The following is a 22,604-nucleotide window of genomic DNA, read 5'->3' as shown; positions in this document are numbered from 1 at the left end:
GCCCCGGCTAACCTCCTCTTCCCGCAGGACCTGCCAGCCCAGACCCGCCCCCCAAGGGTCCCGGCCTCTGTCCAGACACGCACCTTTCAGGTCCAGACAGTCGATGCGGTGCCCGAGATCTGTGAACTCCTGGGAGAACAGAGCGGATGGTGAAGACAGGAAGACACCCTCAGGAGCCAGGCTGGACCCTGACAGCGGGGCGGGCGGGGCTCTGATCTGGCTCCATTTCTGAGGTGGGGGCCGCGCGCAGGGCCTCAGAGAAGAGGGGCAGTTCTGCACCCACAGGGCCCGGGCCAGGCAGCCGGGGCACAGTCCCTCCGCCCCAGCTGGGCATCTCTGGGGCGAGCATCCCAGGCAGAAGGAGCAGCCAGCACAAAGGCTGTGAAGCAGGTGCTGAGGCAGGGAAGGCTGACAGGCCTGGGGTGAAGGCCAGGCCCCAGGCCCCACACAGCAAGCGGTCAGGTGTGGGCCTGCTGGGGGTCACGTTCTGTTCTCGGGGCTCCACACACATTAACCCGTGGGGCGGGTGCTGTGACAAAGCCATGCGCAGACAAAAGGCTCGGGGCCAGCCTTGCCTAAAGTTACTTGCTAGTGAGGGACAGGCTTGGTCGGAACCAGATGGTGGGCTCCAGGACCCACACTTTTGGCCACCACGCAGAGTGACTGTCTCTCCCTGGAGCTGCCGACAAGCCCTTCTGGAATTCTCCCAGAAACCCTTAAACCCAGTGAGCAGGAAGTCCCTAGCTGGATGGCAAGAGTGACTGCTCACAGTAATGCTAAGGGAACAACAACCCTGGAAACAAGCAACCTTGCAACATTCTGGAATGACCCATCCAGAGAGAGGACAGGCACCTTGTGGCACACGGCTACAGGGGGAACACGCCACAGGCACAGGAGTGCCCCGTTCACATAAAAGCGGAAGGTACCCTTGTGTCTGTGTAACTCTGGATAGTGAATTGCCCTCTTACAAACGCAGCACAGCAAAGGCCAGAGGACAAAGCCCCCAAGCTATCAACAGTGGGACTCCTCGGAAATGAGACTTGACTAAGAAGTGAAAGGTGGATTTTGTTTGTGCCTATAATATTTTAATTACAAAAAAAGTCAGACACGGGCCGGTGGGTGGCTCAGTCGGCTGGGCGTTCGGCTCTTGGTTTCAGCCTGGGTCACGATCTCACGGTTTGTGGGGTCGAGCCTGGCATCAGGCTCTGGGCTGACAGTGCGGGACCTGCTTGGGGTTCTCTTTGTCCCCCTCTCTCTCTGCCCCTCCCAACTTGTGCTCTTTCTCAAACTAAATAAACTTAAAAAAAAAAATCAGACAAGGTATATATTGAACAGAGAATATAAAGAATAAATGTGCACGTTTCCCCTGGGGAAGAGAATTTCTTTGGGGAGTGATAGATATTTGAAATTCTTATTTTTCTCTTTTTTATTATTATTATCTTTAAATGTTTATTTTTGAGAGAGAGAATGCACGTGCGCGTGGGGGAGGGGCAGAGAGAGAGGGAGACGCGGACTCTGAAGCAGCCTCCAGGCTCCGAGCTGTCGCACAGAGCCCGACGCGGGGCTCGAACTCACGAACCGTGACATCGTGACCTGAGCTGCAGTCGGACACTTAACCCACTGAGCCACCCGGGCGCCCCGAATTCTCACTTTATATAGTTCCATACTGTTTAAATATTCATGACGAGCCTGACTGCTTTCACAACCGAACAGAGGATTTTCAAGGATGCGCTCACACGGGCCCTGGGCTGGGCGGCCAGGCTGGGCAGTGCTTTGTGCACCGTCTCCTGCGCGGGGCAGGCAGAGGGGCCCTGCTCCCCCCCCCTCCCCCCACCTGCTCCCCCCGCCTCCCCCCGCCTCCTCCCGCTTGCTCCCCCCCCCCCCCCCCCCCCCCCCCGCCTCCCCCACCGGGCACCTGGAGCTGCCGGAGGAGCTTCGGGATCTGTCTGCAGTTCAGCTTCTGGCAGGCCTGCCTGTAGGCGCCAACGACCTCGTCCACGGTCACGTTCTGGGCTGTGGGCACAGAGGACCCAGGCCTGTGACTCCCCACACCCCGGGCCCCCTCCACCCCCTCCCAGCCCCGGGCCTCTGCTAGCGCTCCCTTCCCCCCACGCCAAGCCTCCACAACCAAATGCCCCTCCCCACGACCCACGGGGTTCTGTCTCCCGTTCAAGGGCCCTCGCTGCCGCCGCTGCCCCGAGGTGCAGCCGAACGGGCCTCGCCTTCCCTCCCAGTCTCCCCACGGCTCCTCGAGCAGCTTCACACAAACATCACGCAGCTGGTAGCACAAAATTTCTCTGCTTGTCATTCGTCTCCCCCACTAGATGGGGAGCCCCGAAAGGGCAGGGCCGGGTCTATCTTTGTCACCACCTTGTCCCCACGCTGCCCAGCCTAGGGCCAGGGCCCAGAGCAGGTGTTCAGTTTGTGGGTTGTTTTTTTTTGTTTTTTTTTTGTGTGGATAAGAGAATGAATCTGTCCTTTGGTGCTATGAGAAAGCTGAGCCCAGAGAGGTGAAGCACCTTGCCCAAGGTCGCACAGCTGGTAAGTGGTGGAGCCAGGGACTGAACTCCGCTCTTAACTGTGATGCGCGTGGCCTCCCAGACTCCCCACTCCTGAAACACCCTCAACAGCAAAACGTTCCCCAACGGCTACTTAGTGCTGGGCCTCGTCCCAGAGACACAGCAGCAGTCAGAGCAGACCGGGCACGGCCCTGTGTCCAGGGTAACAGCAGTGGCTCACAGAATGAAGGGATGTAGCCCAAACCCAACAGCGGCCCGGCACAGTCCTGGGGAAGCCCGGGGCCAGCCACCACACCCCAGGCAAGGCTGGCCTCTCGGTCTGCACGGCTTTGCCTTCTCTGGATATCGCACTAATAATGGAGATAAACAGTACGTGGCCTTTTGCGGCTAGCCTCTTTCGTGGAGCATAAAAGACTTTGAGTTTTGCCCCTTTACCGTGCTGCACACGCGTTACACAGTCTGTTCGTCCATTCACTGGATGAGACATTTGTGTTCTTTTCAGTTTCTATGACACACTGGATTCTGCCCCGGGGCAGCCAGGGAACAGGAGGCTCCGAGCAGGGGAGGGACAGAGTCAGGCCGAGAAGTCGATGCAGGACAGAGTCCTACACTTGGCTCCGGAACCCCATTCTCTCCGCTGTGCTGGGTGGGGGTGGGGCGCTGGAAGAAACTGACGCAGGTCCCCGCTGAGCCCTCACCACAGGCCACCACAGGCGGCCAGCAGCCTCCCCGGCGCATCACCTTCCCGCAGACCTGGTGAGGGCGTGAGCCTGGTGGCCCCCGGGGCAGGGGCAGGGGCAGGGGCAGGGGGAGGGGGGAGAGAGGAGGTGGGGGCAGGAGCTGGCCCTGCCAGGGAAGGCAGCCCTCGGGACTTGAGCCGCTGCCTCGGGGAGTCCCACCAAGCTGGGTCCACTGGGCCCCCAGGGGTCCACAAACTTGAGGGAGAAAAAGGGACATCTCTACTTTCACTAAGTGAACTGAAATGAGATGGAGCCTCTCCTTCTTATTAACTTGGGCAACAGAGAGACAGAGAGAGAGAGAAGCATTTAGCAGCCCTGTGACTGTGTCATCAACTGCAACGACAGGTGCTTCCAGGTCACGCAAGAGCCCCTGCAGACTGTGACGTCTCCTCACTACCTCCTGTTATTTTATGTGCCCGGGAGGAAGAACAGAAATACTGGATTACAAGTTTAAAAAATCTCCAGCTGACTGTATTTTAATTGGTATCCTTTGTAACCCGACTTTATTTTTCGCCTTTAAGAGTCATCGCTCCAGTGCCTGGTTGGCTCAGACGGTGGAGCACGCGACTCCTGATCTCAGGGTTGTGAGTTCAAGCCCCATGTTGGGTGTAGGGCTTACTTAAAAAAAAATTTTTGTTTTTTTCAATCACCATTCTGAAAAGTGGTGCGCGGGCTTTAACCAGGCAGCCACAGGGCAAAAAGTGCTCCCCTGGACAAGCTTGCTTCAAGAAAGGCCCCTACGCCAAGGCTGGGTTGGCCTGGGCACATCAGACGGGGATGAGGGCCTGAGCACACGTGGGGCCATCAGTAGCAGCTCTCAGGGCCCCAGACAGCCTACAGGAAATAAGCCTCCTAAGCAACCTCTCAAGCTGCCATCAGTCCTTGAGGTGTTCAGTTCTGACATCCCTTCCTCCAGGAAGCCCTTCCTGACCGTCCAGGCTGGGCCAGGCTCCTCCCCTTCTAGCTCCACACCCCCCACCCCCCCAGCCCTGCCCGCTGGGTCGATCTGTGTTGCGAGGAGCCCCCTGAGAAGCTTGAAGCCCGGGGTCTCGAACCCGGCCCCCTCCACACCAGCCACAGCTGCCGTCTGGTCACCCCTTCAGCCAGGGGTCCATGGGGTATACATGCAGCACGGCCTCACACAAGGTCACAGCCAGGGCTCAGAGAGGTCGCATCCGCCCACTCACTTACAGAAGGGGAAACAGAGCGGGAGGCAGGGCTGGACCGACTCGGAGAAGTGGGAGAACCCCCAGGGCCCAGAATGACCGGGCGCCCTCTGCTGGTAAGAACGACAACTGCAGCTTGTCATTCTCTGATGCTGGGACACACTTTGTTGGGGGGGGGGGGAGACGGCCCAGGGGAAAGACACTAAAGGCACAAGAGCGCGGGGATTTGGTCAGTCCACAGCAGTCTGAGGGCACCCCTGCCCCACCTCGGTTACCCCAACATCGCCAGCGGCACGCCCCGAGGCCTGGCACGGCACCGGCAGGCTCGGGAGCGACCTTACATGTGGGGGCTTCAGGCGCGTGTTAAGAAAAAGAAACTACTGCGAATTGCTTGCGGATGATGAGATGAAACGTATTCAAATAAAAAAAAAAAAAAAAAGAACCAATTTAAAAAAAACTGGTAAGGAAGCGGCAGTACAGGGGTCCGGAGAAGTAGCATGCAGCATTTACACAGCACTTCTTCCCGCTGGGCCTGGCGCCGCCCCGAGCACTTCAGAAGCCAGCGGAACCGGACTGGCCCCTCCACACACACACCGGCTCATCTGTGACGCTGTGGCCAAACAGCCAAGGGGAGAACACGTCTGCGGAGGCCCGGCGTCCTCAGACGGAGAGAGACAAAGCTTCCCAGACCCCGCACGGGGCCTCCAGCCTCGGGTCATCCGCCCCAAGACTTCCACAACCTTAAGGAACCGCATGGGCATCGCCACGGCACGAACGGGGGGCGGGCGCGAGTCAGCGGGCTCAGCAGTCACCCCGCAGGGCCCTGGAGGCCTCCCCAGAGGCCGCAGACGCCCCGAGGCGCTGGGCCCAGGGGACGGGGAGCAGGGCCGCAGAGCGGTGAAGGCACAACTGCTGTCTGAGGGACCAGGGCAAGACTCCTCGCTGCCTCCCTCCTGGCACTCCTGGGTAGGGCTCCCGAGTCTCCACCTGAGACACCGGGTCCCGCAAAGCGGTTAAGAACACAGGCTGCGGGGGACGCCTGGGTGGCTCGGCAGGTTAGACGGCCGACTTGGGCTCTCAGGTCACGATCCCGCCATCTGTGAGCCTGCTTCCAATTCTGTGTCCCCCCTCTCTCTCTGCCCCTCCCTGACTCGTGATCTCTCTCGCTGTCTCAAAAATAAATGTTAAAAAAAATTAAAAAAAAAAAAAAAAAAAGAAACAGGCCTTGAGGCCACCAGGGTGGCTCAGTCGGTTGAGCGTCTGACTTCTGCTCAGGTCATGATCTCACGGTTCGTGAGTTCAAGCCCCGCATCGGGTTCTGTGCTGACAGCTCAGAGCCTGGAGCCTGTTTCAGCTTCTGTGTCTCCCTCTCTCTCTGCCCCTGTCCCACTCGTACTCTGTCTCTCTCTCTCAAAAATAAATAAAAACATTAAAAAAAATAAAGAATAAATAAACATTAAAAAAACAAAACAAAACACAACACAGGCTCTGGAGCCACAGTGCCTGGGGTTGGATCCCGACTCCTAATTTAAAACTCTTGTGACTTCGAGGGGTTTCTGGGTGGCTCAGTCTGATGAACATCTAGCTGACTCTTGATTTCAGCTCAGGTCATGATCTCACGGTGCCTGAGTCTGAGCCTTGCCTCGGGCTCCATGTTGACAGTGTGGAGCCTCCTTGGCATTCTCTTTCTCTCTCTCTCAAAATAAATAAGCTTCAAAAAACAAACTAACTAACTCTGCCTCTGAGCAAAGCAATTTAACCTCTGTGCCTCAATCGCCTTACCCGTAAAATGGGAGGAGGGTGACTAACATCTCAGGTACATTGATTGAGTGAGTACAAGTGATTGAGTGAGTACAAGTTCATCCCTCAGACCAGGGCTTGGCCAACTCACGGGTGCACATTAAACACCAGCCATCACTGTCGTGTCGCCCCCACTGGAAAGAAGGGACCCAGGAAAGGCATACAGGCACCTGTCCCTTATGGAATGGTTGGTGAGGCTGGGCGCACACATGTATGTAGGAGGGAGGAAGGGGGACAGGTGTGCGCACGCGTGTCTGTGTGTGTCTCAGGTCAGGGCTCAGATGTTTTCACTCAACTCCCAAGTCCAATGCCCTGGAAGTCCCACTCAAGCAGCAGCTGGAGTTCAAGGGGTCGTCAGAGGAGGGGACGGTGACGAACGAGGAAGAGAGTGTGCATGCGTGCCAGGAAAGGCATATCCAGAGGTTGTAAGAAACCCCAAGCTAAGTCCTTTGTCCTGGTGAGGCTGCGGCAAACGAGTGTGGCCACCCCTTCGCCTCTCTGGAAGGGGCATCGGCAGGGTCTCGGGAGATGAGGAACGTGAGGGCACTCGCTAAGAGGCCGCACAGAGCCAGAGGTGACTGAGCAGGAGACGCGACTGGACAAAGAGGACGCGGAAGGTGGTGGCCGCCACTTCCAGGTCCTGGGAAGTCACTGTGTGTGAGGCGCGACGCTGGGCACTTTCTAGGCACAGGTTCACTCAGCCAGCTTGGAGACGCGAGGCTGGCACAGTTACGACCCCATTTCCTACTAAGGGGAGGCCGGCCCAGGGAGCGCACGTCGTCTGTGCAAGGGCCCGGGGCCAGGACTGTCAGGACTGGAACACATGTCCAGATCTGCACTGGTCTGAAACCAGAGCATGGCTGCTTCTACTACTTTGGCCTGAGGAGGAAGGTACCAGGGGGCAGAGGCAGGCTGTGGGGGACCCCTGGGCGCGGGGTGGGACAAGGCGTCAGCTCTGGGGAGGGAGGCTGCCGTGTGGCAGCTGGCAGGCGGGGTCTCCCGCAGGGGTGAGGCTCTGCGGCACGCCCGGGCAGCTGGTGCCAGTCTCCCAGGAAGAGGCTGTGGGGCCCGCGGAGCCTGCCTCCCCCCTCCCAGCTGCTACAGCCCTCACAAAGGGAGGGAGAGAAACCCGACCCAGGCATCAGGTGACAGGCAGAGAGACATCTGTCTGGTCCCTCGCTCTTGTCTGCACATACTTGCGAAGGCACCCACGAGATGCAAGGAGAGGCTGAGCACCAGGGGGCGGCAATGACTCAGGCCATCCCTGCCAGCCTGGAGCTGGTGGGAGAGAGAAGACACAGTCATCCAAGTGGGAGTCAAAAACCAGGAAGCCACAGTGTCGGGGGGAGAGGGAAGGGGACAAGGCAGATATGAACAGAGCAGTGGGCAGCGGCCCCTGGGAGGGGTGGGTGTGACACAGTGAGAGCAGGCATGGCAAGATCCAGGACACCAGGAGGCGGCGCATGGGAGGGAGGTGGGGGGCAGCGAGGGCTCGGCCCCCTGCATGAGACAGGAGCCCCCAGGCCGGGCACAGGGCAGTGATGGGAGCTCCTGGTGCCGTCCCAGGATCCCAGTGGGACCAACCACATTACCTCCACTCTCCACTGTCCTCCCCAAAGGTTCCAAGAGTGGACAGTGGCCTGTCCCTAGCCGCTGTCGCAGGGATTGGCTGAGGCAGACCCTTACAGAACCAGCCACAGCCAGTCACAGGGACTAAGCTGGAACTGTCCAGAAGGAAGGGCTCTCCTCTGCAGGGGTGGGGCTGAGGTTACCTCTCATTTCTGGAGCTGCTGGCGGCCATCCTGGCATCCACCAGGAGGAGAGGGCCTCCTGAGGCGACTCAGAGGAAAGGTGAGCTCAGACATTTGAGACCCTGGACCCAGCCGGGCCTGAAGCCTATTCAGGAGGACCCCTCGGGTCCATAAGCCAACAAGTTCTCCCTTTCTGCTTCAGCCCCTCGGAGTTCGGCTTCTAATCCGGGACGATTCCAAGTTAGGTGGCCTTTGGCCGTTCGCCCGGTGAACACCTTCTGAGGCCTGCCACATGCCAAGCTCGGTGCTGCACGGGGAGAAAGGGGCGACTCCGACCCGGTCCCTGCCCTCCAGGGGTTCTTGTTGGTGGAGGCGGCCGTGCCCTAAGAGGGCTCTGTGAACGTTCCAGACCGAGCTAAGATGAGGCAGTCAGAAGGGAGCCAGCTCTCAGAGGCCCCTTCTTTCTCCCTGGGCTCCGTGCTCCAGCCACACCCACGACATCTCAGCCCCGCCCATTTTGAGTTGTCACCGTCTGGACACAGGCCTATCTCCCACCCACCAGACTGGGAGTCCTGGGAAGACAGGGGAGGGGCAGGGGGGGTCCAGGCTGTGTCCCCAGCACTGCCCTGCATGGGGGCCAGGCACATGAGGGGGTGACAGACAGATGAAGGGGCTCACACCTGGCCGCTGTGCTAGGCCTCAAAGCGGACAGGGGCTCTGAGCAGGAGGGGCCCACCTGTCCCGGCGGGAGACACTATTGTGGAGGCTGGGGCGAGGGCCTCCCGGACCAGGAAGCCCGAAGGGAGGAGAGGGGTGCCGGGACGCCGGGGCGCAGGCCCTGCCAGCAAGTACCCACCTTGTGACAGAGCACTCCTTGCACAGAACAGCAGGAACTCTTTAGTTCACCTGCTTCCCCACCAGGTGCTCCGCCAGACAACGTGCACAGAACCGTTCGTCCTCGTCACAATCCCGCAGAGGGGACATCTCTGGCCCACTACCCACCACGCAGAGAAGGAAACCTCCCGTAACGCTGAATGCTCTCCTGAGGTCATGAAGCAGGGAAGAGCAGAGGGAGGGTCAAAGCCGGGACAGGACGGTCCCTGTCCTACCTTGAGGTCCTGAGGTCCTCAGGCCCTCAGCTTCAGGCTGGACTGATGGGTGTGAGGGCCCAGAAATGCAGCCTTCTCTAACATCGGGCAGGGAGGCTGCCGGAGGGATTCATCTTTCTCTTTAGAGTTTCTTGGATCTACAGAGCCAGTCTTGTCCCTCAGTGGCACCTCTGGGGCTCCTCACGGTGCCTGCTGAGACCTGAGTGGCTGCAGTGGCTGAGCCTGAGACATATCGGTGGGGGACCAGCCCGGTGTGCTCCCGACCCCTGGGCCGGCCTTCTCCCCTCCCCACAAGTCCCCCCAATAAGCAGCCACCAATCCCCACTGGCCCTGTCCCAGAGCCTCCCTGTACGGTGAGGGAGACAAAGCAGGAAGCAATCACAGAACAGCCGCACAGGATAGGGAGGGAACATGGAAGCAGGGAGGATGGGCAGACTGGGATCTGCTGGAAGAGAACACATAGAAAAGTCTCACAGAGAAGGACTTGAAGAGAGACGGCAGAGAGAAAGGCAACCTGGCCAGAGGGAATGTTGTGAACAGGTACAGGCATGGGGACTGCACAATGCACGTGGGCAGTAAGCCACACGATCAGGAGGGCCCAGGGGGGTGCGAGAAGAGGGGGTTTGGCAAAGACGCTGGGGGGGGGTGGGGCACCCATGGAGGGTCTCAGTCACGGAGCATGGGACAGGGGTATCATCCTAGAGACGTGGGTGGCAAAGCCCACACACAGAAGAGGCAGGAGAGCAGAAGTGGCCCAGTGGTCAAGGTCCCCACTCAATCCTTGTCCGCGACAGAGCCATCTATTCACAAGGCCTCAGGGCCTCTGTACCTGCCGCCCCTCTGCCCAGAGTGCTCTTCCACCTCCTGCCTCGGTGGTTCTCTCCCTCCCCACCTGCAAATCTCTGCTCCAACGTCACCTCGTCAGAGGCCTTCCCCGATCACCCTACACAAACAGTCCCCTTTGTCCATCCCTACATCCTGCGTCATTCTCTGTGTGGTACTTTTCACGACAAAGCTTTATAATCTGTCTGCTTAATTACATGCAATGAGGGGAAGGATTTCACTGCTTCTGTTCAGTCAAGTATCCCCAGAAGGGTATGCACTGCGCACACAGTAGGTGCTCAATAAACATTTGTTGATGGAACAAACGAACAGAGGTGGGGAGAAGAGTGGGTCTCTGGAGTCTGAGTCCCCGCTTCCACGCAGGCCAGCTGAGCTGGATGAACTTGGGAAAGGGTCCTTCTCTCTTGGGCGCCCCGCAGGCAGGCAGGGAGGACGTACCTGCAGGGAGGTCACGGACGGGCATGCTTAGCCCAGAGCTGACCAGGGCGAATGCCCTCCAAGCATCTTGACCAGGCATCCAGTCCTTCCCGCGCTCCTGAAATGCCACACACAACCTTCCTATGGCCTGGGCTGCCCTCAGGTGGGGCAGGGGGCAGGACAGCGGCAGGGCGACACCAGGCCGCCTAGAGCCTGACACAGGGAAGAGGTAGAGAGCACCCCCAAGGCTTTCTGAGGGGCCCTGTGCGCCTGAGGCCCCACCACCTCTGCAGTCCCCGTCCCCGCAAAGCCAGGTACATTACGCTGCCCACGTGCAGACAGATCTTCCTCGTTCCCACCTCCAAGCCCCTACCCACACCTCCCTGGGCACACAGTCCGAGGGGCCTCTCTGGTGCTTTGTGGAGCCATCATTCTGCAACTACTCCCAGACTGATCTCCAAGCCTGATCTCGCTGATGCCTCCAAACAGCCCTGGGAAGCTTTCCAGAAGAGGTCTGGAGGTGGGAAGTGACTTGCCCGAGGACACTCTTCTGGCTGGAAGAGGAGAGGCAGGGTCTGACCCTCAACTGCTGTTCTCCGCCTCCGCCTTCCTGACCACTGGGCTGGCTCCTCGAGCGGGGCGCCCTTCGCCGTGGGCGCTTATCTACTCTGCCAGCCTCGCAGGGGGCCTCTTCCAGCCTGCTCCCCAAAGCAGAAATCCACTTATCACGCACATTCACTTATCAGGCAGGCCAGCAGCCACACGCTAGACGGCAAGTGCTGGGGACCCCAGGAAGCGGGAGCGCCCTCAAGCGGCTGGTGAATGTGCCAGGCGGAACAAGCCCTTCCAAAGGCAATCCGGCAATACCCGTCAGAATTCCAAAATCCGAACGCGGACGCCCTTCAGTCAGCCATTCCACCCGCGGAGAAGCAAAGTTACGTGCCTGTCGGCCCATTCGCTGCGGCGGCGTCTGCAGTCGCAGAGCGGGAACCCACAGCACTCACTGTCCACCAACAGGCGAGCAGCTGATAAAGGCCCAGTCCGCTCAGGCACCAGAACCCGCTGTGGCTATAGAGAACGAGGACGCTTGCTCTGGGCCAACAAGGAACAACATCCAAGATACACTAAATGAAAGAAAGGCGCAAGATAGCGTGCTTGCGAACTAGAGAAAAATGAAACTCTGCTCACTGTTAACAAGCAAACTGACACAGGGGGCGGCCTGGCTGGCTCAGCTGGTGGAGCATGAGACCCCTGATCTCGGAGTTGTGAGTTCGAGCCCCATGTTGGGTGTAGCGGTTACTTACAAAAACCTGACACAACACAACACTAACACAGAGATGGAGTGGCAAGTGAAGCAGCTCAGGAATCAGGGAACGAAGGCACCCGGCCCCCTCACCAGGCTTCCCGGCTGCCCGCACAGACGAAATAAAAAGTTAAACGCCCTCTTACCCATGTCAGTTACAACCCCTGATGCCCTGGGCTTCACAGCCACCACCCCTGGGGGAAGACCCTCTACCCTGCAGGGCTGTGAGCTGTCCCCAGGACCTGGCAGAGATTAGCACACTACGGGGGGCTCTGGAGGCCAGCCGCTGGGGGGCCTGGAGGCCTGACACAGAGCGGTGCGGTGACATGGCCCAGACACAGGGGAGGGGAGCAGCTGCCTCGGCCAGCGGGCGGTGGGCTAGCCGGGTACTTCCAGCAGCTCTGCCTATTTGGGAAAACCTCTGTCTGTGACTCTTCAGGAAGAGCGAAGAAACACTGGTCATGGGCAAGTCTTCCCAGTGAGCAACTGTTCAAGCTTCCTCCATCCCCACCAGCCTTTCAGGAGCTCAGAGGCACCAGGGGAGCGTGCAGCTGGAAAGCGTGCAGCTCAGGAAGCGACACCTGGCCCAGCAGAGGGGGCCCTTCCCACCAACACATGTCCTCGAGTCCAGGGACATCACTGCAGTGTCTCCAGTAAATGCGAATGAACGAATGTGATGGCTCGAGCCGAGCAACGTCTCCCTTCCCTTCTCCCCAGAGACCCACGGGACCAAGGGGAGGAGACCCTGACTGTGTCGCCAGACAGGAGGCCCTTCAGGAGAGGCTGGGATGGCACAACCAGCTAGGAAAGGCCCAGGGCCCTTTGCAGGGCCGCGGAAGGACCTGCCCACTCCGCTGAAGGGCACAGACGGCAGGTGCCGTGGGCTTGCCCCGCCCCCCCCCCCCCCCCCCCGACCTTCCAAGCCACTTGGCCCAACTGAGTGAAGATCCTGTTACAGAAACACCTGAGGTGAGAGGATGCCTATGGCTTTCCAAGTCTCTCGGGACAGAGGGAGGAGGCCAGGACCTCCGGGGGGTGGGGGGTGGTGGCTACAGAGCCTCACACACAGCAGGAGCTTGACAAGGTCAATGGTGGATGAAGGGGGAAGTCACGCCTCAATCCCTGGGCTCCCAGTAGCACAGGGCATGCTAAATACCCAAGACCCAGCTGTATGATGGGCAAATTTTCTTTTAAAATTTATGTTTGGGGCACCTGGGTGGCGCAGTCGGTTAAGCGTCCGACTTCAGCCAGGTCACGATCTCGCGGTCCGGGAGTTCGAGCCCCGCGTCGGGCTCTGGGCTGATGGCTCAGAGCCTGGAGCCTGTTTCCGATTCTGTGTCTCCCTCTCTCTCTGCCCCTCCCCCGTTCATGCTCTGTCTCTCTCTGTCCCAAAAATAAATAAACGTTGAAAAAAAAAAAAATTTAAAAATAAAATTTATGTTTATTTTTGAGAGAGAGAGCAAGAGAGCCCACGAGCGAGCAGGGAAGGGGCAGAGAGAGAGGGAAACACAGAATCTGAACAGACTCCAGGCTCGGAGCTGTCAGCACAGACCCCGACACGGGGCTCCAACTCACAAACTGTGAGATCATGACCTGAGCCGAAGTCAGACGCTTGACTGAGCCACCCCGGCGCCCGGTCAGGCAACTTTTAATTCTAAGTTATTATCAGTAACCACATCTAACGCTGAGTATTTTACATATGTTACTTCATTTACTGTTTTCAACAACGCTGAGGTAGATCATCCCTATTTTTCAAGTGGGGAAACAGAGGCAGGGGAAAACTAACGAGCCTGTCCATGGTCACAGAGCCAATAAAGAGGTAAGATTCAAGACCAACAGTCTGCCTCCACAGTCCTTGCTTTTTAACACGTTTGACCACCTTTCTGATCACAACCACCATTTCGGGTGCAGACACGCCTCTCCCACCCTTTCCAGAAGGGGAGACTGAGGCTCAGGGAGGGGAGAGCACCTGCCAAAGACACACAGCTAAGGCAGGGAGGACCATGCAGACAGGCCTGCCTTCAAAGACCAATTCATCAGGCGCGAGTAGGGGCTGACCGGGCCCCCGTGAAACAGCTGTGACACTCAATAGTCTCACGGAGGCCAGGTGCCCGCCCACCAGCCTCACTCCCGTGTTCTCTATCCCAGCCCTTGGCTCACTGGCTTCCACCTGCTTCTGTTGGTCCACAACGGCCGTGCAGGCTGCTTGGCCAACTTCTCTCTCCCCTCCCCTTCCGGACAGCAAGCCTGTTAAGGCAGGGCCAGGTCTGTCTTGGCCGCTGCGGTGTCCCCAGCACAGGACGGGGAACAGAGCTCAATGCTGGCTGGCTGACTGCCGGAACCAGCAAGAAAACACATCGAATCCCACGGTGAGCGGAGGCTCCTGGCACCCACAGAACCCGAGTGCCCCAGGCTGCCCCACTAACCGAGGGTTTTCTGCTGGGATGGGTGTGTGTGTATGTGGGGGGTCCCGGGGCCTCCACGAGCCCCCGTCTAGAAGGGGCTCCCCCAAAGGCATGTGTGTATCTGAGAACACGGGTGACTTTCCACCTCATAACCGGAATCCACCTTCTCACCCCACAGAACAGCACAGCCTGGTAGTTGAGGGCATGGCCTTCGGGGTCTGACTGTACCGGGGTGTCTGCAGAGCCCGGGCCCCCTTCTCTGACATGTTTTCCCTACCCCCACAAGGAGAAGACAGGCCCTCGTAGGCCCCATTGGGCAGGAAGGCTGTGGACTTTTGCTAAGCCTGTATGAACCGCCTGGAGCAGGTACCCGGACCCCAGCCACCAGGAAGGCCAGGCTTGCTTGGCCCGCGACCAGACAGAAAGAGAAACAAATCAGGAGTGCATGTGGCCCAGACAGCTAGTACCAGTCTTGGTTCCTGTTGGCTTTCAGGACCCCTGGGAACTGGCAGAGGACCCCGTGTCCTCCCAACGAACGCCCTCATTTACCTCATGCAGCTCCAAGTGAATTCTGACCCTGACAACTTGAACAGACCCCAACTGTCACGGGAGAGGGCCTCATCTCCCCAAGGTTGAGTCTCCTCATCTAGAAAATGGAGCCAATGAGACTAAGACACACACACACGGAGGCTTCTAGAAACAGCCACCGAGAACGCTTGTGTACAACATCTGGCGGGGGGTTGGCTGCTGCTTGGTAAACAGCAGCCGGTCGTCACCGGGCCCGGGCCCGACACCCTGGCAACAGCTCGGAGTGGGTGCTGGATGAACAAAGGGCAAACAAAGTGACCAGCTCCAGCCAGAGGCTCACGGAGCACTTGCTCCCAACTAGCTGCCCCCACCTGTCCGCTGCCACCCGGCTCAGAAATACCGGTTACACACACTCCCACTGGCCCGTAGGCAAATATTTACCCAGGGCCGGGCTGCTGAGGGCGCTGAAGTGAGGACTTGGGGACAAGTGAGCACCAAGAGAGTGGCCGAGAAAGCAGGCTCGGGAGCGAGGAGGTGAAGGAACCCAGCCCGGGCTGACTGCCTCCCACTCAGGGGTGGCTGTGGCCCTGGGGGCGGTGCAGCGCCATTCCTCAGTCTACCCGTGAAGGGGAGATGCTGCTTCCTGTCTCACAGCTCTGCCACGGAGAGTCAAGTGCGCCGGAGGGAAAGCCCTCTGCCCGGTGCCCCAGGCAGGACTGCTAGCTACTGCAGGGGCTGAAGGAGCCAGGCCCCCAGGGTGGCTTCCGGGCTTACCTCGGACTAGCCAGGTGAGCCGGCCTTAGGCTGTGCCTCTCAGGGTCCCCCCTTCATCTGTACGATGGCACAGTGATTCTTCCTACCTCCTGGGATAGGAGAAGGACAGAAGGAGCTACGGCGTCCTGTGGGCGCTTAGCGCCCCACCAGCACCCTCTGGGACTGCACGGCTCCTACTCAGTCCGCTTTTTGTAAGGGTTCGCACAGACCTCTTCAAGAGAACACCGACGCCCACTCTCTAACTCCCAGGGGCCGGGCGGACCTCACACTTCTCAAGGCACCTCTGCCCCAGCCCTGCACGCTGTCAGCAGAGCCAGATGTTGGGCAGTGTGACAAGACTCTAAAGTGTCAAGGGCGAGGGCTGTATCCTCTCTATCTGCCACAGAGCAGAGCACAGGCCCAAGCATCTGTGTGCTCAGCCACCTGGGGGCATGCTGGGCTTTGAGCCTGGTGGTCCTGGGGCTCAGGCCTACCTCCGACAAGTGCTGAATACTGGACTCCTCTCCCCACCCCCCTTTTGAAAAAACTTTTTAGTAAGCTCTCCACCCAACACGGGGCTCAAACTCACGACCCCGAGATCAGGAGTCACATGCTCTACCAAATGGGTCAGCCAGGCATCCCGCCGTTTCTTCCTTCTTAATCCCACCTGCCTCGAGGTGCCCACAAGACACTCAAGGGTGCGTGCGTGTCTCAGCAGTAACTCCACAGATCCTTCACCGAACACCTGCCCCGGGCCCCACTCTGTGTGGAGTGATGCTGGACACAGCACCCCAAACAGCTCTCATCGCTATCCACACAGGGATCCCAGGCCAGGAGGGGAGAGAGACCCATCTCCGGACGGTAATGGCAATGACCCGGAGTGGGCAGGGCTGGGGCCGAGGAGCCTGGGAGAGCGCCTGGCCCCATCTAGGGGTCAGAGAGGGCTTCTTGGAGGAGGGGCTACCTAACACCACTAATCACCCACGCACAGGGACCGGGTCGCCTTCACCACTGCACTTGGCACACGGCAGGTGCTCCATAGGTATCTGCTGAAGGAAAGACAGCGGGGAAGGAGAGCCTGGAAGAATGACCAGGAGCTAGCCCTCTTCCCAGAGGGAAGAGCCACCGGGGAGTTGGCCATGACATATGAAGCTGCACAGATCCACCAAATGCAAGCAGCAATTCCACTCCGAGGTCTACACCCTAGACAAATTCTTGCTCGCAACCCCGGTGTTACGTACCAGGAAGGTCACAGCTGCACCAGTCTGTCATACCAAAAAGCAGCAACAGCTCGACCGTCCACCAACACCACAATGGACAACCTAAGGCACGGTCACACAATGGAAGATTCTAGAGCACCTACATGGATAAAACAGGGAAACATAACGTCGGGAGTAAAATCAAGACCCAGGAGTCCACCCACAACACAACGCCATTTTTAAAAAAAATTTTTTTTTTTCAACGTTTGTTTATTTTTGGGACAGAGAGAGACAGAGCATGAACGGGGGAGGGGCAGAGAGAGAGGGAGACACAGAATCGGAAACAGGCTCCAGGCTCTGAGCCATCAGCCCAGAGCCTGACGCGGGGCTCGAACTCACGGACCGCGAGATCGTGACCTGGCTGAAGTCGGACGCTTAACCGACTGCGCCACCCAGGCGCCCCTCACAACGCCATTTTTATAAAAGTCAAAAACAAGCAAAACTAAAGACCGTACTTTTCAGCGCACGCGCACACACACACAACTTGAAAAAAGGGGTGCCTGGCTGGCTCAGTCCGAGGAGCATGTGACTCTTGATCTTGGGGTTTGAAGTTCGAGCACCATGCTGGGTGTAGAGATTACTTAAAAATAAAATCGTGCAGCGCCTGGGTGGCTCAGTCAGTTAAGCGTCTGACTCTTGATTTTGGCTCAGGTCATGATCTCACAGTTTGTGGGATTGAGCCCCGCATCAGGCTCTGCACTGACAGAGTGGAGCTTGCTTGGGATTCTCTCTCTCCCCATCCCCCTCTCTCAAAATAAATAAATAAATCAAACAAAAATAAATAAAATCTTAAAAGAAAAACAACCCCACAAGGCACGACAGTCATAACATTCAGACACTCAGAACACAAGTCTCCGAGCTCTGGGGCTCCACCCTCCCACCCAGAAGTAGAGGTGAGTTAATAGCCATGTTCTCATCCCCAAATTGGGAGGTAGGCTCAGAGGTCCTCATTACAATTACATTTCAACTTATGTGTTTGTTACACATATAGTTCATATGCCCAGAAAAAATTTAATAACGATAATTTAAAAACCAGAGAAAGGGAGAAGAGCACTGCAGCAGAGGGAATAGCTTGTGCAAACACTCTGTGGAGACAGAGCTGATGGTGCCTCTGGGGAACTGAAGGTCATTGTCAGGGTCAAATGAAGCAAACGGTAAGGGACCCAGGAGAGGGCTGGGGGCAGCGACGTGCTTGAGAAAGGTCTGTGAGTCACTCAGTGGCTCACGGCTTCTCATCACTGCCACCCACTGAAATCCCAGGTAGGCTATGGGACACACTTGGTGAAGGTGGCCTGTAAGAAAGTGGGTGCCCATCAGGGGACAGCCAGTCCTGCCAGGACCAACCGGGCTATTTCAGGCTGCCTGCCTCAGGCTTCCGGTCAGGGGTACCAGATGGCCAGCTGGATTTGGAGGCACTGGGGGAGTTTTAGTTCAGAATTAAAATCAAGTTACTGTGAGCTGTTTACTGGTCCAGCAAAGGCTCCGGGGACGGAAACTGGGTGCCTGGAACTTCTCAGCGCCCATCCTGAGTTGTCCATGTGCGGAAGGTGAACAACACCACAACCTTCGTGAGGTCTGTTTGGGAACTAAAGGGTATATTTATTCCTTGATCCTCTACCAAATGACCTAGGCTGGGCAGACAACGGAGAACAAAACATTTTGATCCCTGCCCTCGGGGAGTAATTGCTAGGAGGACAAATACACATACAATTAAAAAGAGCAAGTTATGGGGCGCCTGGGTAGCTCAGTCAGCTAAGCTTCTGACTCTTGGGTTCGGCTCAGGTCATGATCTCATGGTTTGTGAGTTCAAGCCCCACATGGGGCTCTGTGCTGACAGTGTGGAGCCTGCTGGGGATTCTCTCTCTCTCCTTCGCGCTCTCTCTCTGCCCCTCCCCCACGTGTGTGTGTGTGTATGTGTCTGTGGTGCACACGCGCATGCATGCGCGCGCTCTCTCTCTCTCTCTCAAAATAAATAAATAAACTTAAAAAAAACCCAACAAGTTATTAGGGGGAAAAAATCACTCCTATAGGAAAAACAGGGGCATATAAACTTAGACAGGAGGGCATAGTTAGGAAAGACCTGTAAGAGAGAAGAACATGTAAGCTGAAACCTACAAGATGAGTAAGAGTCAGAAATTCATTCGTTCCTTCAAATATCCCTCTCGTGTCTGTTCCGGGTGGGCCTGGCCCTATTCCAGATGCCAGGGCTGCCATGGTGAACACCCCCATCAGACAATCCCTTCCCCAAGCCACTTACACTGGAGCTGGGGAGGGGGAGGGGGGCACAAGACAGTAGTCGATGTAAACCAGCAATAAGCACACGAAAGTTGGGGAAAGCCTCCCAGGCAGAGGATAGAGGCAGCGCAGGGGCCTGGCACGTGGGTGCTGGAGCAAAACCCAGGGATCCGGGGGGGTGGGGGGGGGGGCAGGAGATGAGGCAGGAGACGTGAGCGGGAAGCACAGTCAGTCCACAGGGCCAGGAAATGTGAGTCTACAGGGAGCGGGGAGCTGCTCAGGGCTGATGGCATATGATAAAGAGGACCCTCACGCACAGAGTGCCGACAACACGGCGGCCCCGGCCACGGCAGGAGCTGGAGTCTGGGCTTCTGGGACTTGTCGAGCCTCTGCCAGCTGCGGCAGAGTGGATGTGCCCGGGGACCGAGGCGGGGCCGCTCTGCCTTCTATCACCTTCTGCAAAGGAGTGCGGCCTCAGGAAGCCACTGATGGCCCAAGTCACAAAGTGAGGCTTCACCAGGTCTGTAGGCCCGGTGCTCAGCAAACAGTGGCTGTAGTTGTGTTTGCAGGGGACCCTCCCTACGACCTACTGTTGCTCCACCCAGGCCTGGCTGCCACTGAAGTGCCCTCCGCTTACGCCGCACTGCTGCCAGGACCCAGGCTGATACCGCCTCATCTGCTCTTGGACTTGGCCGCCAGAACTCCTCCACCTGGAGCTGCTCCGGCTGGGATGGGTGCCCTGCTATGCAGATCCAGTGAAATAGCAAGGGAGAAAATGATTCTTTTTTGAGAGAGAGAGAGAGAGAGAGAGAGAGAGAGAGAGAGAGAGAGAAAGAGACCACTCACGTGTACAAATGGGGAAGGGTGGAGGGAGAGAGGGAGACAAGAGAGAGAGAGACAGAGAGACAGAGAGACAGAGAGGGAGAGAGGGAGAGAGGGAGAGAGGGAGAGAGGGAGAGAGGGAGAGAGAGAGAGAGAGAGAGAGAGAGAGAGAGAGAGAGAGACAATCGAGCAGGCTCCATGCCCATGCAGGGGCTCGATCTCATGACCTGTGAGATCATGACCTGAGCTGAAATCAAGAGTCAGATGCTTAACTGACTAAGCCACTCAGATACCCCAAAAATGATTTTTTTAAGAAGGAAAGAGGGGTGCCTGACTGGTTCAGTCGGTGGAACATGCAACTCTTGATCTCAGGGTTTTAAGTTTGAGCCCCATGTTGGCTATAGAGACTACTTAAAAAGAGAATCTTTAGGGGCGCCTTGATGGCTCAATCAGTTAAGTGTTCGACCTCGGCTCAGGACGTGCTCTCACAGTTTGTGAGTTCGAGCCCCACACCCGGCTCTCTGCTGTCAGCGCAAAGCCCACTTCGGATCCTCTGTCTCTCTCTCTCAAAAAAAAACAAACATTAGAAAATAAATAGATAAAACCTTTAAAAAGAGAGAGAGAAGGAAAGAGGTGTCCTGCTCCACTCCCCAGCCTTCCCAGCAAGGCAAATGCTACGTGAGGAAAAATATACCAGTACGATGAAACTCCAAAGAGCCAGTATTTTCAATAGGGAAGGAGTCCTTACAAAAGGTCCCGAAACAAAAATGGGAAAGAGCATGAAGGAGGAATTTTATGTGGTTAACGATAAACAGGTTAACTACCAAAAGAACGCTCATTAAAACAAGACACCATCCTGGTATGAAGATACCCAAATGGAAATACTATTCCTTCACGCATCCAAAAAAGAAAGTCAAGAGATAAAACCAAGTCCTGTCTCTCAGGGCTTACAGTCCCAGGCGGGCACGGATGGTACACCTCATCTAGGGTTTCAAAGGTTCCTACCCTCTGACCTGGTAAAACCACCTTCTAAGAATTTCTTCTGAGAAAGCTCCCCGTAAGGAACGTAAAGATTTATGGACGAGGATGAACATCGCTGCATTATTTATGCTACCGAAAATGGGAAAGGACCCAAACGCTCGGCAATGTGGAAATGGCTAGAAGCAATGACAGTGGCCCAATGATGTATTTTAATCATGCTTTTTAAAAAATGGGAAAATGAAGTGAAAACACAGGATATTCAACCGTACAGAGTATCCTCCCAGTTTTATTTTTATCTATCTGTGGCAGCGCATCTAGTCAGAGCAAAGAGATGGAAAGGAAATGCTCTGGCATTTAATGTTGAAAACATTCCAGGTGGTGCAAATCACTTCTCCGGTAAGCGTCTTGCATCTAGAATATGCACAGAACTCGTACAACTCGGTAATAAAAAGACAGACGATCCAATTTTAAAACAGGCGAAGGATCTGAACAGACGTATCTCCCAAGAAGATACACGAGTGCCTGATGAGCACGTGAAAGGATGTTCAACTTCACGAGCCATGAGGGAAATGCAAATCAAAACCACAACGAGATACCCCTTCACGCCCTCTAGGGTGGCTTCAATCAAAAGGACAGACACTGGGGCGCCGGGCTGGCTTGGTCAGTGGAGCATGTGACTCTTGATCTCAGGGTCATGGAGTTTGAGCCCCATGTTGGAAATAGAGTTTACTTAAAAAAAAAAAACAAAAAAAACAAAAAAAAAACCCGACATTAACCACGAGGTGGAGGAATCCGAACCTTCATACACTGTGGAGGGGAAAGTCAAGGGTGGCAGTTGCTCCAGTGGTTAAACAGAGTCGCCACGTGACCCAGCAACTTCATTCCCGGAGAAATGAAGCCATACGTGCACACAAAAACTTGTACCTTAATATCCACAGCAGCGTTGTTACTCATCATAGCCAGAAAGTGGAAACAACCCAAATGTATACCAACAGATGAAAAGATAAAGAAAACGTGATACAGCCACACAATGGAACATTCTCTAGCAACAATGAGGAATGAAGTTCTGGCACATGCCACAAAGTGGGTGAACTCTGAAAACATTATGCTAAGTGAAAAAGTCAGACACAAAAGGCTGCACAGTGCACAAATCCATTTGTATGAAATGTCCAGAATCTAAACAGACAGAAAACAGATCGGCAGGTGCCTGAGTTGGGGGAGGGGTGACGGCCAAGGGGTGAGGGTTTCTATAGGGGTGATGAAATGTTCTAAAATCGACTGTGCTGACAGATGTACAACTCTGTGAAAAACTGAAATCCAATGAACTATACACTTTAAATGGGTGAAACATGTGTGAACTACATCTCAAGAGAGCTGTTAAAAAATTTCCAGATGGTGAAATTAACGAGTGATTTTTTATTTCCTTCATTAGACTTCCCAAGGTTTTTGTTTGTTTGTTTAAATGTTTATTTATTTTTCAGACAGAGAGAGACAGAGCGTGAGTGGGGGAAGGGCAGAGAGAGAGGGAGACAACAGAATCCGAAACAGGCTCCAGGCCCTGAGCTGTCAGCACAGAGCCCAACGCGGGGCTCGAACTCACGGGCTGTGAGATCATGACCTGAGCCGAAGTCGGATGCTTAACCGACTGAGCCACCCAGGCGCCCCTGTTTGTTTGTTTTTAACAATGAACATATCTTAATTTTAAAGTCAGGAGAGCAAGGGGCATGCCTGGGTAGCTCAATTGATTGAGCATCCAACTCTTGATTTTGGTTCATGATTTGGGAGATTGAACCCCTTGTCAGGCTTTGCGTGGACAGCACAGAGCCTGCTTGGGATTCTCTCTCTCCCTCTCCCTCTGCCCCACCCCACTCACCCATGTACTCTCTCACAAAAATAAATAAGTAAACGTTAAAAAAATTCTTTTGGGGGCACCTGAGTGGTTCAGTTGGTTAAGCATCCAACTTCGGCTCAAG

At 56.3% G+C, this 22,604-nt stretch overlaps 1 protein-coding gene across 2 annotated transcripts in view; it reads right to left on the bottom strand.

Moving 5' to 3' along the window:
• PPP1R37 (protein phosphatase 1 regulatory subunit 37) overlaps window positions 1–22,604 on the bottom strand; it is a 41,423-nt gene that overhangs the window by 6,053 nt on the left and 12,766 nt on the right. For both annotated transcript variants that reach the window (XM_086690075.1, XM_086690074.1), the window contains exons 2-3: window positions 1,916–2,013; window positions 84–129 (exon numbers count right to left, since the gene is read on the bottom strand). In XM_086690075.1, coding sequence (XP_086546201.1) covers window positions 84–129; window positions 1,916–2,013 — 144 coding nt within the window. The remainder of the gene's footprint in view (window positions 1–83; window positions 130–1,915; window positions 2,014–22,604) is intronic.

The sequence above is a fragment of the Puma concolor genome, chromosome E2 (genome assembly GCF_028749965.1).
Source record: "Puma concolor isolate L17-30 chromosome E2, mPumCon1.1.hap2, whole genome shotgun sequence".
Taxonomy (NCBI): domain Eukaryota; kingdom Metazoa; phylum Chordata; class Mammalia; order Carnivora; family Felidae; genus Puma; species Puma concolor.
This window is presented reverse-complemented; position numbering and strand designations above follow the sequence as displayed.